This window comes from Rhamphochromis sp. 'chilingali' (genome assembly GCF_963969265.1).
Source record: "Rhamphochromis sp. 'chilingali' genome assembly, chromosome: 18".
Lineage (NCBI taxonomy): Eukaryota > Metazoa > Chordata > Actinopteri > Cichliformes > Cichlidae > Rhamphochromis > Rhamphochromis sp. 'chilingali'.
Genome location: NC_137945.1, coordinates 1,750,001 through 1,765,049, shown reverse-complemented (window position 1 = coordinate 1,765,049; position 15,049 = coordinate 1,750,001). Strand labels below are relative to the sequence as shown.

Below are 15,049 nucleotides of genomic sequence, written 5' to 3'. Positions count from 1 at the left end.
TCAATCTAACCAGCTGCCCCTCTGTTGGTCTTCCTTGGTCTCTTGTGTTCTGGGGGCCTCTGGATGTCTGGAGTTTTGATCTCCTCCACACCTGCTTCACCCCCTGGAGGACGGGGCTGTGGCCCCCCCACACCCTCTAGCAGATCATTACATGAAGGAACCTTTTAAAAACAAGCGCGTCCATGCTCACAGGTGTACACACGGGTGATCACACCCACAAACTACACCCTTTTTGGCTCCTACCTCAAAGCACACTGTGTTCTGTTGATCTTATGTGCTGCACAATAATGTTTAACATTTAGTATTTACTGTCATATTCCCATATATCATTGTGATGTTGTTTATTCTATTACTCTTGTTCTCTTCTGCTTGCTTTCTTTTTTCTTTCTCAGCAGGTGATCCAGGTGATTGATATATGCATTTTTTTTTCTCTGCCCGTTCTGTTGGTTTATGTTTTTTGCCCTTCTCCCCCGTCCCTCTTCTCAGCTGTTTCTCTTTCTTTCTCCCCTTCTTTCCCCCAGTCAAGTCTGTCCCGTATTCAGTAAGTGAAAATAAAATAAACAATAAAAGGTGAATCAAATGGACCATTACGGCAAGGCTGGGATGGTCAGTTTGGTAAAGTAAATCCGTTGGGCATCTTTCTTTGCCTTTAGACAACAATTCTGATGCAAAAGAGCCAAACGGGACAGGCCAAAAAAAAAAGAAAAAAAAAAAAAGAAGTTTGACTTGATGTAGCAGAAGCTGTTTCTCAGCTCTTTTAAAAGCAGCAGTGGTTGTTTTGTTTCCTTTGGCGTGTGCGTGATGTTTTTGTGCGGGTGTAGCTTTGGGAGCTTCAGGTTTCTGACTGTTTTATAGATTTTGACTCCGTAAACTCGACAGACTGCACGAGTCGACTCTGTTAGCTGCTTCAACGCCGCACGCACATATCAGGCTCTGCACGCCACCTTAGCCCGCACACACGCTACAGGCCTTTACACACACACACACACACACACACACACACACACACACACACACACACACACACACACACACACACACACACACACAACAAAGGCACTCACTCTCAGAGCAGATAGTAATCAGTCCTGACAGATGTGATTTGTCCCTCCTGCTCGCAGTGATGAGTGTTTCTCAGAGCAGCAGCCAATCAGGAGATGTGACTGACAGATAACAGCTGCTCAGCTTCAGCCAATCAGCCCTGTTTTCTTTAACAAAATGACACAATCGAGGAAAAGTGACACCAGAGCCGAGCTGTCAGAGATGCTCTGCAGCCTCAGCTTCCCCACGTGCACGTGAGTGCACATGACGTCAGCCGGTCTTCAGCCTGCCAAAGACTGCGCGATGTGCCCTTATCTCGTCCACTCACCGTTAACGATTGGACGTCGTATTCTTACCTTGTGCGTGATTATTAGCAGAGTTTCCTGTAGCACACAGGTCTGCTCGACGCTGTGACACACAGTTTACTTGTTGCTGTTTCCTGTGCAACATTTCACACCCGCAGCTTTTAACAGAAGACCTCTGATGTGAAACATGTTGCAAAAGCAGCGACGGGTCGCTGTTGACCTGGTGGATGGTAAAAGCAGAAAACAGGAGAAACTCAGTGTTGTGGTTGGAACGTGCACATCTATTAGATTGAAACGCTGATGCCTGACAGACAGCACCGTTACAGCTGCTCGTCTCCTTCTTTGCTTTTTCACTCTGTGCGTGGCTCACATACACGATTGCGTGCCGACACCTCCCAGGCAGTGACACGCAACCTAAATAGTTGTTCTGAATTCCAGACATTCCTGGTATGGCTGCACACACACACACACACACACACACACACACACACACACACACACACACACACACACAGAGCGGTAAAGTGCTGTCTTTGTGAGGACGCTCGTGCAGACCCTGGTTGTAACCGGAGGCCTGAGACCCTCACTCAGGCCCCTAAAGCTCTGTCCCACTGTGACAGTGGGAGCTGTCCACAGTCAGCAGCTCAGTGCGGTCCTCACTGAGACACACAGACCCGTAGATTGTTCCAGGCTAAGATAAACACTTGCCTCACGCTCTGCTCTCCTTGCTTCACTGACTGTAGATCATAAATAATAAACAGTAATGACACTTTAACTCGGTTTCTGTTAAAGTCGAGCTGCTCTACTCCATGTTTTAATTCTGGACTTGACTAGAGTAGCTTTGCATGAATCAAAGGTCAGAAATAATCCTTCTTTATCTAAAAGAGGGGCTTTGGTGCAGCTCCTCTAAGGCTACCCACCCTTTTCAGACAACTCATGTTCTGATTGGCTGACGGTGGGGGCCGGTACGCAGGGAAATAAATCCCAAGGACATGAAATCAGTCAAATGTGAAAAAACGTCCAACCAGAATCAGCTGATTTATTTAATTCAGTAACTTGAATATATTCAATGAAGTCATGAAAAATGTTTTGTATGAATATTTTCATTAAGACGTGCAGGAGATTCATATTTCAGGGCGGAGCTTGTATTTGTGTTATTCTGTCCATAACCTGCATGAAAATACCCCAATAAAACAACACAGGCTAGTTTGTGAACTCAGGTCTGAACGTCTCAAGCTGAGGACTTGAACTGTCGCTGAGCAACGTAACCCTGCTCTGTCACTGATTTTACTGATCAAATTAAGCTCCCTGTGCCGTACTGAGTAAAATCTGACTGTAGACAGAGACCATAAACTCATCAGAAAACAGTTTGAGCAGAGGAGTCGCCCCCTGCTGGACACTACAAAGGTCTTTAATATGAGCTGCAGCTCCTTTGGGACCAGTAACAGCTGAAGAAGCAGCAGTTCAGCTCTGGAGTGGAGCTGCTCTGCATCCCTGCGTCACACCTGCAGTCATGACCTCATGGCCGTAGGTGAGGGCTGGAACGTCTCAGTACACACACGCCCACCTCTCCATCTCACACACCACCTTCCCATCGCTCCTACTCCCAGGGCAGAAATCCCACCCAAAGGGAGGAACTGGCTGGTTTACAGAAGTCTGCCATAAGCCCGCCTCCTCGGGGGACTTCTGTTACTTCCAGGCTTCTTTTTTACTGACAAACTGTTTTTTTCTAGCACCACCTCACCCTCACTGTCCTGTTCCTGCAGACCTCGTTCTTACAGAACGGCATCCTCCAGGTGTTTGGACACAGACACCGTCTGCAGGTGGGACTGGAGACCTGGGTGAAGTCCCATAACTGACACTGTTCATGTTTATTCCTGCTGTTCTTTCTCTGTTGTACTTGATGAAAATGTAATCTGTGTGTGTGTAGCTGGGCTCTCCTCAGTCTGTGCTTCCAGGGGACCTCCAGCGTTGCCTGTCCTACTCTCTAATCAGCAGACTGTCCCCCAGCTGGAACAAAGTCGGTCTCTTCCTCGTCTCAGGTGCGACACGTGTGGAACAACTTGATTTGTTCTTGTTTAATTTGGGCGAGTGCAGTCTCGTTTGATAAGGTTGCATCTCTAATGGGGCTTTGAGAGAATGAACTGTCCCACATCAGGTTCATTTTCCAGGTTGCACCAACATGGTGTAGTTCTGGTTCTGGCCCCTTCTGATTTGATCCATTTCAGTCACAGTGTTCACTTATCACTCGTCATGACAGCGAGATAATCTTGACGTGATTATCGGTGTTGACACCTCCCAATGCAAACAGGCTCAGGTCTCCTGCAGAGCCGGGAAAACGAGCCGTTATTTGTACAACCTGGCCTCAATGTATTCGCTGCTGTCACTCAGCACGTTTGCAGCCCAAGGCTGAAGTGACACAAACGTTCACCTTCCACGAGTCTGAATAAAACAAAGAGTTTGAAGTCAGAGAGAAATGATGGAGCGCACAGATCTGACTGAAGCAAAAGCAGCATGTTGTAACAGCTGCTGAATAACACGTGTTAGTCTTTGCTCATCACCACCTGAGACTGAACCGTACTGCTGTGGTTCAACTCATCAAATATCTGCCATGTGTTATTGTGATAGAGGCGAGCAAAGTGTGATCCTTTTGTTTCCTGTCAAACTGCAGCTCGCACACATGAGAGTCCGTGCAGTGACGAGCTCTGTCCTCTCTGTTTGTTTCCAGGAAAAGACTTCCTGACTGAGAGCGGGAGGCTCAACGCTGTCAGTAAGTTTCACCCTTTACCTCCTCCCAGTGACCTGCACACAGTGACACATTAAACATTACTGTGTGTGTGTGTGTGTGTGTTAGGCGTGGAGCTGAGTGTCACTGAGGCCCACATGTGTTTCAGCATTGAGGCCAGCGCTGTCCGACTGCCCCTGACCACCGTAAGACAACAAGAACACCTTTATGTAAATGTCGTGAGTAACATGGCGAGCTGAACAGACCGAGGTTTGCTGCCTCTGTGGCTTTTATAAAAACCACTGAACGTTTTAACTTGACCCTCACTGCTGCGATTTAAACTCACACTTCAACTTAGTTTGAGTTAAAGTTTATTAAAGAAGAATAAAATGCTCAGGTCAAGTCTTCCTTCACAGAAGTGCTGTTAAGGAGGAAAAATGAGACTGAAGCAGGATGTTTGTGTTTCAGCTGGGGGACTTCGACCTGCCCCCGCTGGTGCTCCAGAGGTTATGCAGTGACCCTGACTTCGTCGTCGACCTGGCCTCCACCGCAGGAGCCGTGTGGTGTCACGTCCTGCCCAGGTACGATGACGCCACCTGCTGGACAAACTCAGGCAGCACCGAACAGCCGCTGCTCATCACTGTAAAGATTTGGATGAAATGTGACCTCATTAAACTCCTGCTCTTCAAAGATAGTATCACAGAACCGTGCACAGACTTTTATATCATCGTTTTTGGGTCAAACCAGAGGGTAAGGGAACATTTGTGAAGACATCCTTCATGTCGTCAGAGAGGTCGTCACGCTGGTGAGCGTCTCCACGTCCTCAGCTCGTACCTCCTCGCCTCCATCAGCTAATGAGATGCTTTCACACCGTCCAACCGACAGTCTCGCCGCCTGTTTGCAGATCGCTGGTTCTGGAGGCCTTTAGAGCTGTCTTGGTGACGTTAGTGTCAGCTTCTCCTGGCAGCAGAAGCTCTCAGACTGAGGGACGTTCACAGCTGGTCTGACTGACGCCGTACGATCGTTTATCTTTGCAGCAGCTTCTTCTGCCTGCACAGCAGGTTACAGCAGTTTCTGTTTACCGTAGGCGCCACGTGAGATGGCCTCTGATTGGTCTCTCAGAGATTGCCACAACTTTAGAACCAGCTGATGAATGCCGCGCCCTCATTCTGCCCGAACAGCTGAGCTGTCGGAGGATGGACCACCTCTGGGCTCTGGCAGGAGAAGCTGAGGGTGTGAACAGAAAAAACAGATCTTTATCAGCTTGTTTAACAAACAGCAAACCTGTGAGCTGCCGGCTCGCAGCCACGTTAGGTTGTGATTGTCCCGAGGTACAGATGAGCTCACAGTGAGACGCAGCTTCACTTACATGGAGCGAAATGTGAGTCACATAAACAGGAGAGTGTGTATGTGCAGCAGGTGTAGGGTGGGTGTGTGGTCACACAGCAACGCTGAGGTGTCGTGCTCACGGCTTTTACTTTCTAATCACACTCAGATGTAACGTGGGCGTCATTTTAAAGGCCGTGATTACCTGACTGTAGTCAGCAGATCAGTGTGTGCTGTTAGTGTCACGGTCGTTCTCTTCACCTGTGGGTGCTGTAACGTTAGTGGGTGTTATCCTGGCTGTGAGCAGCAGGTGGAGCTGCAGCTCTGTGTGATCACAGCTGGGCTCTGACGGCTGCAGTGTTCATTGACAGGCTGGTTTGTGTCTCTTTGCTAGCATGAAGAAAGGTCAGGTCATCTTCATCAGCCGCCAGCTGCCCAAGCATGGACCGTTCAGGAGCTACAGAGACCTGCAGAAGCACTGGAACCGCATGGTACACACACACACACACACACACACACACAGACACACACACACACACACGGTCTCAGCCTCTTCTTAAACCCAGGAGCTGAGTGGACAGATCTCCTGTGGAGCACATGAGGCTGGCATGGCAACGTGACTGAGACTGAATGTGAGGTTACTCTGAGGCAGGAAGCAGAAAAGCTTTAGAAACACGGAGGGGAATGACAGTAGTGCTGAAAGGTGCACAGACCGCTCTGCTGGAGTCAGAGTTCTGCTCACATAAAGACCTGCTTGGACCAGAACACGCTCCAAAGAAATTTGGGACTTCTGAATAAATTATTGTGTTGCAGACGAGCACATTATAAATGGTCTGGCTTACTAAACCAAAGTAGATAAAGCATTAAATGACAGATATTTATGTCCACCTTACCCCGCACATCCTCCTCATCACACCAACCCTCTGCATGTGCTCCTTTGCTCCACCCTGAAAAACAGCACAGTTCCAGTTTTTGCGGGTTTTCTGCAGTGAGTCTGAGACTGTTAATTACAGTCCACAGTCTGAGTATGAGCTCTCCAACCTTTAACTTCATACTGGGAATATTTACAGGGTTCATAAAGGTGGCTCCAAGTTCTTTTTGATGATGTTTCTCAGCAGTGTTTGAGCCATCACAGTTCCATCAGGAGATGCAAATTACCTACTGCTTTTTAAATAAAGTTAAAAACCCAACTAAATCAGCTTTACTACGAGACTGCAAGCGTCCCAGTCTAAATGCAAACGCAGGTTTTTGTTCCTTGACCAGCTCTGAGCAACAGTATCAGTACGATGGGATATATCACAGTTTGAATAAACTGCAGGAGCTTCATGTCTGATGCTGAGGAGCAGACACGAAGTTTGATCTGTTTCTGTGTTTTCCAGTATGGCTACAGACTGCCTGAGCTGGCAGAGGATGAGGTGCTGTACTGCAGCGTCTACTTCAGGCTGCTGGGAGAGATACTCTTCAGGTATCCTCAGAGCCGCATTAAACCACATTTAAATCAGTGTTGTTACAGTGTTTGTCAGATGGCAGGTAGAGATGAACAGTACGATATACTCAGAGTTACATGCAGGAGTAAAGATGAGCCTCGTGTTTTACTACCAACAAGGACAGAGCAGCAGCATGAACCATCGCTGCTCTGCAGTGAGAAGGAAAATCTCAAATCTGATAAAGTTTTCACCTCTGTCCTGAGCAGCTACCCTCTGAGCTGCATCCGCCTGCAGCCGGTGCAGCGTTGTCCTCGGGTCGACCTGCAGGGGGCGCTGGGCGGCTTCCTGTCTGACGTCAGGCACACACTGAAGACTGTGTGTGGCTTCCCTGCACATCTGAGCAGACAGCCCTGTTACCGTGCAGTCCGGCTGAGCAGCGCTGGATCTTTACAGGTACACACACACACACACTGTGTATAGATGTGTGTTACGAGGATAATCTCACTGTGCTGCAAACGCTTCGTGGCTCTGTCGTGTGGCGGTCAGCCGTGAGCTGTTCAGCTTGTAGGTGCAGCACTTTCTGGCCCTGCTGCATCCAAACTGACGTCAGTAATAACATTTGTAAGCTACATCTGGTCACCTGCTTTTCAGTGGAAATATCACAACTCAGTGCATGTAGGCACTGGCTGTAGCACAAACCAACCATGAGCATGGCGTGGTTGCTGGGATTTTCCTGTGAACCATGTCTGGGGTTTACCGAGGATGGTATGAAAATGAGGAACTATCCAGTGAGCTCTGGTTCTCTGGGAGAAATCAGAGGTCACATTAGAATGGCAGCAGTAACTCAAGTAACTAGTCATTACAACCAAAGTATACAGGAGAGTATCTGGAGAAATCCAGATGTAGAGATGGCACGATGGCACTTTTTTATGTCCGATACCGATATCATACATTTGGATATCTGCCGATACCGATATGAATCCGATATAGTGTTTTTAACCAATAAAACTGTTTTTTAAATATCCTGCTGCTATTCTGTTAAACCTGTATGTAAAATACACTGCTCCCAAAATATTTATAATAATACTGATCAATCTAATAAACTTAAACCTGCACCATCCTCCCTATTCTGCTAGTTTAAAGAGCACTTAGCAGAAATATTACGCAACCAAACTAATGGGGTTGCAAACTCCCAGCAAAATAAAAAAGGGAACCACCCCCAGCCTCCGCCTCGTGATGCTTAATCGACATGATCAACTTTAATTTAATGCACATGTAAAAAAAAAGCACAGAAATCAATTATTTTTCCACAATAATTAAATAGATTCAACCTCTTTCTTCTACAGAACTGCAGACTGCACAGATGGAAAAAGTACTATAGCTTACTGGGGTATATTAGACTTAACAGTTACTATATACAGTAATGGACTTCTATTCGTTTTACATCAGATTCAGATAATTATTTATTAAAAGCTCGACATTTTAAATGAGAATAAGAAAGAAAAGTATGTCTTTGTGCCCCCTTTTCCCTGTTAATGCCCTATCGGCCCCCCTGGCTAAACTCTGCTAGATCCGCCCCTGCACAGTTACCAGCGTCAGCTAGAAAAAGATCTTCGAGTAGAAAGTAATATTAAATAAATTCTACCAACAGCTGATCAAGCTTAAACGTGCTGCTGTTGTTCAGCCGCTGGTTTCCTCTTTCTGGTGCAAAGTGGGCCAAAAACAAACCAGAGACACGGACTCGCGACAGAAAAGCTGATCAGCTGATCAGTTTCATGATTGAAGTAGCAGCAGGAGAGGGAGAGAGATTAGTTGTTAAGCCTTAGGCTGGAATGCTTTACAAACATTCAGAGGTGGACTTACACACTTGCTTCACTTCTCTCTGGGAAAACTTCCTCGGAGATGAAATGCAGGGTTGGTAGCGAGGCTCCAAATGCTCCACCAGACCGCCGACAGGTCTCGCACGCCACAGCCGCTCTATCATGTGACGCATACTTCTCAGACGTGCTACGGTTCTGAGCTGAGTTACGCCATGTCACAAGTTTTGTGAGGTGCTTTCGTAATATTTAATGGATCGGATTACATTTTTTATTTCTCTCCGATATCCGATCCAGTAATTTAGGTCAGTATCGGACCGATACGTAATATCGGATCGGTCCATCTCTAGTGTAAACCCCATGAAAGCATGGACTCATCCTGCCTTTATCAGCAGTTCATCCTCCTGATGGTGTGCGGGATACGTTTTGAGCACACTTTGGGACCCTTGGTACCATCTGAGCATCATTTAAACCCCACAGCTAACCTGAGTGTTGCTGCTCATCATGTGAACCATCTTGTGATGCTTCTTCCATCAGGATAATGCTCCATGTGTCAGAGCTCAGAGCATCTCAAACGTGAACCTGAGTTCACTGCCCTCACACGGTCTCCACAGATCTCAGTCCTGTCACAGCTCCGGGATGTGATGGAATTCACATTCTCATGGATGCGGGCGGTAAATCTGCACCAACATGATGCTGTCGAGTCAGCGTGGACCAAAAGCTCTGAGGAACGTTTCCAGCTCCTTGTTAAATCTGAGCCACGAGGACTCGAAGCAGCTCGGACAGCCTGGTGTTCCAAACAGAGTATACCTCACAGATCTTTCTTTCATGGCCTGGCGAGCAGGTGTGAGTGTTGGTGTGGGCAAAGCAGTGATTTCTGAGCGTTCCCACCTTGTAAACTCTCCACAGGCAGTTTTATGAGCGCTGAGGAGAAAGAGGAGGAGAACAGCGTCTCTCCGGATCCTGCGAATAAATTTTCATGATACAGATGTCAGAGAGAAGGAGAAAGAAAAGTCCAGAGGTCTCATATAATATAAGAAATGTGCTTTCACTCAGCAGCCATTGAAAGGTTCGGCTTTGTGTCCCTGAACAAAGAAATGATGTATTTTCTTTGCAGAGGAAGAAGATAACTCGACCTGTTAACCACCGTTCCAAGGCCTTGTTGTAACGAAGCAGTTAGAAAGTGTTTCATCATCTTTTTAAAAGACTTTCTTTAAATAAAAATCAACATTTTTTAATCCTCCCCGAAAAACCTTTCATGCACAGGAGTACAACAGGTAGCATATCTGCCTTTAAGCTTGAATAAATGTGTTTTCTGCACAGCTCTTTCCTTTCACACAAGTCAATAGATGAAGGGATAAAGTGCAATAAAGCAGGTGGGATTAAAGTTATTTCTCATTTTGTCCTGCAGATGATTCTTATTCACAGGCTGCAGCTGTGCGAGCGATCGATTCAGCGCTCACAGGGTGAACTGAAATATTTATGCTGCTTCTTATTTCCATGTATAAGACCACTGATCCCATCTGTAGGCTGAGCCGAGGCTGGAACTGACGCTCAAAAGGATCGTTTATTCACCTTTAGAAAGGTTTCTCCTGACCAGCACCCACCCATCCCTCCACCCATTTAACCATCCATCCCTCCATCCATCCCTCCATCCATTTAACCATACATCCATCCCTCCATCCCTCCATCCACCCATTTAACCATCCATCCATCCCTCCACCCATTTAACCATCCATCCATCCCTCCACCCATTTAACATTCCTTCCATCCATCCATCCATCCATCCATCCCTCCATCCACCCATTTAACCATCCATCCCTCCATCCACCCATTTAACCATCCATCCATCCCTCCATCCACCCATTTAACCATCCATCCATCCCTCCATCCATTTAACCATCCATCCCTCCATCCACCCATTTAACCATCCATCCATCCCTCCACCCATTTAACCATCCATCCATCCCTCCACCCATTTAACCATCCATCCATCCCTCCACCCATTTAACCATACATGCGTCCATCTCATCCCCAGGTGGTTCCGGGTTGGTTCATCGGGGTGTGACTGTTAGATTGAAAGCTGGTATGAGTGACTGAGAATGAGATCTTCATCTCTGCTGCTTGAGAACTTTGAAATTTCATATTTGAGAACAGGATGGAGGTTTGGGTGTGACTTCATCAGGGGTGTTAAGATGTTAAATCTGCAGCAACACTTACTATGAAGAACCATTTTTGTAATTGGATCATTTCTGTCATTATCAACCTAATTCGATATTTCAAACATTAACACATTTCCCAGTCCAACATTTTGATTATTCCACTTCACTGAGGTCTCCTCTTCTTCCTCAGATGTTGAATGGTTTGGAAATCAACCTGACCACCTCCTGCTCCATCAGGCCGGTCCTCACCCAGCTTCCTCCACCCCTTCCTCCACCCCAGCCTCTGCAGCCTTCAGCCTGGACCCCTCTGTCCCAGCAGGAAGGAGCTCAGGAGCTTCTGGACAAAGGACGTGGCTTCAGCGGGAGACTGACACAAAGTCAGGGGTGTGGAGGCAGAGACTGGCCTCCGTCTTCCTCCATCTCCTCCTCACATGCTGCTTTTTCCTCTTCTGACTCCTCAGATCAAGAATCACAACCTTCCTGCTCCTCCTCCTCCTCCACCTCCTGCTCTTCTCTCCCAGTCTTCCAGCCTGCTTCCTCCTTCATCTCTTCCCACTCCTCCTCCTCAACTCCCTTGTCTGAAGCGGCATTGAACCCTTCTCCCAAACTTGTTCCAGTCTTCAAGCGTCCATCGCACCGCGTCACCATTTCCCTGCTGCGTCCCCAAAATCAGAAACAGCTGGGTGGAGCTGTGGAAGGGTCAGCGAGGGTGACGGTGCCTTCCTATAGGAAGGAGATTCCCGCCACTGCTCCTCGCCTTTCTTCTTTATCAGCTGCTCCCCCCCCAGTTCTTCCTTTGCCCATCATCCCTCACTTCAGCCGCAGCACTGCGGCTGCTCACCCGCCTCCGGCTAACATCAAGCGCGTCTCCAGCCTCAGTCCTGTAACAAAGTTTAAACCGAGGATTATCATCCCTCCAAAGCCGGAGATCAAGACCGGCTCCAAAACCACCCTGAAGGTCAGCTCTGAAAGTGACGCTGTCACTGGCTGCAGAGATGAAACACAGACGTCCTCTGAAACCTCAAACAATGAAACCTCCAAACGCAGCACGAAGGTGAGTCTTCCTGAATAAATACCATGGTGGTGTCACTTTTTTAAAGAGCCTACAGAAGATGAATTTCAAGTAGAGTTTGAGTAATTCTGCTGATTGGCTCACAGACAAACAGCACTGAACCTCTCGCCTTTCAGAGGATCCCAACAAAAAAGCCACAAACATCTGTGTGATGTGTGACCTTTAGGCCCCACCCCTCCACTGAACTCTCAGGTGTTTCCTCACGCACCTGTTGCTGTGCTTCTTTGATGTTTCAGAGAGTTTATTTTGACCTAAAGACGAAGAAATCCAGAGCCGCAGTTGGAGACGTGGACGTGGAGAATATGGTCAAAACCAATCAGGTCAGAAGATGAACTTCCTGTTTCCTCATTTCCATTTCTCTGTTTTTACTTTCTCCTTCTTTTCTGACCTTCTCACCAGTGCACACATGAGCTGAAACATGAGAACAAACCCTCACATGTGATCAGTTAACAACAAGCTGGATACAAACGTTTCTTGTTATTGGGGAAGTGTGAAGCACAAACAATTAGCGTCTTCTTCTTAGTGGTGTTTGATTTGTTGGGGCTGTGTGGAGGAGACTTCACAGTCTTAAAGCTGTCATCAGACCAGCACAGAAACTAAAGCCGGAGCAGATTTTACACACGACAACAATCGGTTTGGGTTGGAGTGGACTCTATATTTACAACAGCTTTAGCATTTCACCTACTTGCTGTTCTCTACCAGACTCCATTCAGAAAAACACAAATTTTACCTCACATAAACATGGGTGGTGTCTACCTACCTCTACTTGTTTAACACAAACCAGTTAACTAGTTTAGCTACTTTCCCCATCATAACAGCTTATGGTTCAAAGTTTGCATTGTCAGGGGGCGTGTCTTCGCTGATTGACAGCTGGATGGTGAGATAGGTGGACCTGTGAACTGTGCTAATGCTAGTTTTACCTGCTGTGAGGTTAATGTGCCCACAGACGTGTGAGCTCCAGTTTTGGACCGCCCTCCATGTGTTTTAAAGCTGGAGCTGCTTCTCCGGTCTGTCTGCCGTACATCGGCATGTTGGGCTGGTAAAGTTTGCCGTCTAACTGACCTCGCAGCCTCTGTCTGTGCTGTTTATGAAGCTGCAGGGCGAGGAAGAGGAGGCTGATGAATTTCCACTTGTACTGTATGTACAGCTTCAGCTTCCTCATAAACATCCTTGAGGAGGACCGTGCACATTACTGTGATGTATTAAAGTACGTTGGCGTGATGAATAGCAAACACGGCATCCTGCACTGTCTGCCTCAGTTTCCTCAGCAACGCTGCTTCACGGGAGGGCGAGGACTGTTAAAGTGATGAATGGGCAGAAGGAGGTGGGAGCCCGGAGGGCGCCGAGCACATTAATAACAACATTCATCAGTTTTACAGCCCCAACCTGCAAGTTTTCAGGAACAATACGCCGCTTACATTTTCACTCTTATTTACACACTGCCAGCACATTGTTCACAAAAACAGCTCCGTTACACCAGCACGGGGGCATTTTCACACATTTGAACCTGTTTTCAGTCTGGACTCAGTTTAAAATCCAGTCCAGAGGCTTCAGTGATCAATGTTTCATAGTATCTGAAGATATTTCAGCCTTTGCACACGGTCACACTGTTAGATTAGATCATCAATCTGATCTGTGCTCTTTCCATGGGGAGTGAGAGGGTTTTATTGGTGTTCAGACCTGCTGGGACACACACAGTTTCAGATGTGTTGATCTTAAGGACAGAGCTGCACATCAGTGCCCTCTTCCCTCCATCTAACTTTTGTGAGTTTGAACTTTTCTGGGGATGAACGTGTGATGATGAGGTGATGAAGAAGCAGTGAGTTGTTGAACGAAACGCACAATTTTTGAGGTTTTGTGGGTTTTTCTTCCATGTTTGTAGTCCTTGCTGTTTTCTGCTTCACTTCTTTACAAAGCAAAATCCAAACATTGGCATAAAAAAGGATCACGCCAGCTCAGTAGAAGCACAATAGAATGCTCATGGTTTTATTCATGTGGAAACATAAACGTTTGCTCAAACAGTAACTGCTCCGAGATCTCTGTAAGACTGAAACAGTCTGACGTGAGCTCGTGTGCATGAGAAAATCACTGATCATATATTCTGATGTTTAACTGAAGATTTAACAAAATCATGAACGACTGACGGCAACCTGCTAGTGACCAAAGCAATCACCACGAAGGTTCAGCACTCGACCCTCTCCCAGCTGTTCCTCGCACCCTGTGGTTGCCAAATGGTTTTAAACCATTAAAATGGGAATAGATCTACTCTGTGTGCAGGCTGACTAGCCCAGTAAATGACATCATTAGTGTTCTGACAATCGTTACTGTGTCACTGGTCGGTGTCAGACTTACTAATCAAATTTTAGTTGATGCCCAATGCTGGTAAATTACTGTCCTAAATGTTATGCAGCCATCTGCCACCAGGTGGCGCATCATAGCTGAGAAACACCCTAGAGTCTCAGCCTGATCTTAACAGTGTTAGGAGGAGGTTGTGGATACAAGTGGCTGAAATGGGCTTTTTCTGGAAGGTGGATGGTCTCTGCCGTAGGGATAGGGTGAGGTCCAGAGTGCAGCTACTCCACATCGATACGACGCGGCTGAGGCCGTCGCCTCCTGGGTCGGGGGTTCCGGCCTGTGCTACCAGGGGGAGGGCCTGTTGTAGACCCGGCACACAGAGATTACCGGCTTCACTGCTGAGAAGCAGAAATAAATAACTGGATGATTTCTTGTTTTGTAATTTTAGAATTAAATTTTCAAACAGCGTGCGTCGTTCATAGCACACGGCACAATACGCCACTTTGCAGTCGCAGTTTGTTGGTTAGTTTGTCAGAGATGACCTTATTAGTGACACGTGTGTGACCTCAGACAGATCCAGGAGTGTCTGAGAGGTGCAGCGAGCACCTGGACAGCTTTAACACCTCTGGCACTGGAGGAGACGGGAAATAAGGAAAACTGGTGAATTGGCTGGGAATGACTGCTGACGGGAACGTGACGGCACATCCGTCTTCATTACGCTCGTTTTCCTTCCTTCCCCTCCTCTCATCGCTCTTCATCTTCACCCGTCACTCCTCGTTCTGTCGCTCGCCCCTCGTCGTGTCTCTCGCCTCGTTCACCTCTTCGTTCTTTCTGTCTGCAGTTGTCCAAGCTGAACTCTGCGACTCTGCTGCTGTGGCT

General features: G+C 47.3%; 1 protein-coding gene across 2 annotated transcripts in view; it reads left to right on the top strand.

Moving 5' to 3' along the window:
• Nucleotides 1–15,049, top strand: part of cUnh18orf63 (chromosome Un C18orf63 homolog) — a 19,074-nt gene that overhangs the window by 3,426 nt on the left and 599 nt on the right. The window contains exons 5-15 of one of the 2 annotated variants that reach the window (XM_080864792.1): nt 3,113–3,169; nt 3,277–3,388; nt 4,075–4,116; nt 4,201–4,310; nt 4,540–4,652; nt 5,792–5,888; nt 6,777–6,862; nt 7,091–7,277; nt 10,994–11,857; nt 12,112–12,195; nt 15,012–15,049. The exon at nt 15,012–15,049 is cut by the window's right edge and continues 599 nt beyond it. In XM_080864792.1, the coding sequence (XP_080720918.1) occupies nt 3,113–3,169; nt 3,277–3,388; nt 4,075–4,116; nt 4,201–4,310; nt 4,540–4,652; nt 5,792–5,888; nt 6,777–6,862; nt 7,091–7,277; nt 10,994–11,857; nt 12,112–12,195; nt 15,012–15,049 (1,790 nt within the window). Of the gene's footprint in view, nt 1–3,079; nt 3,170–3,276; nt 3,389–4,074; nt 4,117–4,200; nt 4,311–4,539; nt 4,653–5,791; nt 5,889–6,776; nt 6,863–7,090; nt 7,278–10,993; nt 11,858–12,111; nt 12,196–15,011 lie in introns of both variants that reach the window. The other variant, XM_080864791.1, reaches the window with a different exon arrangement.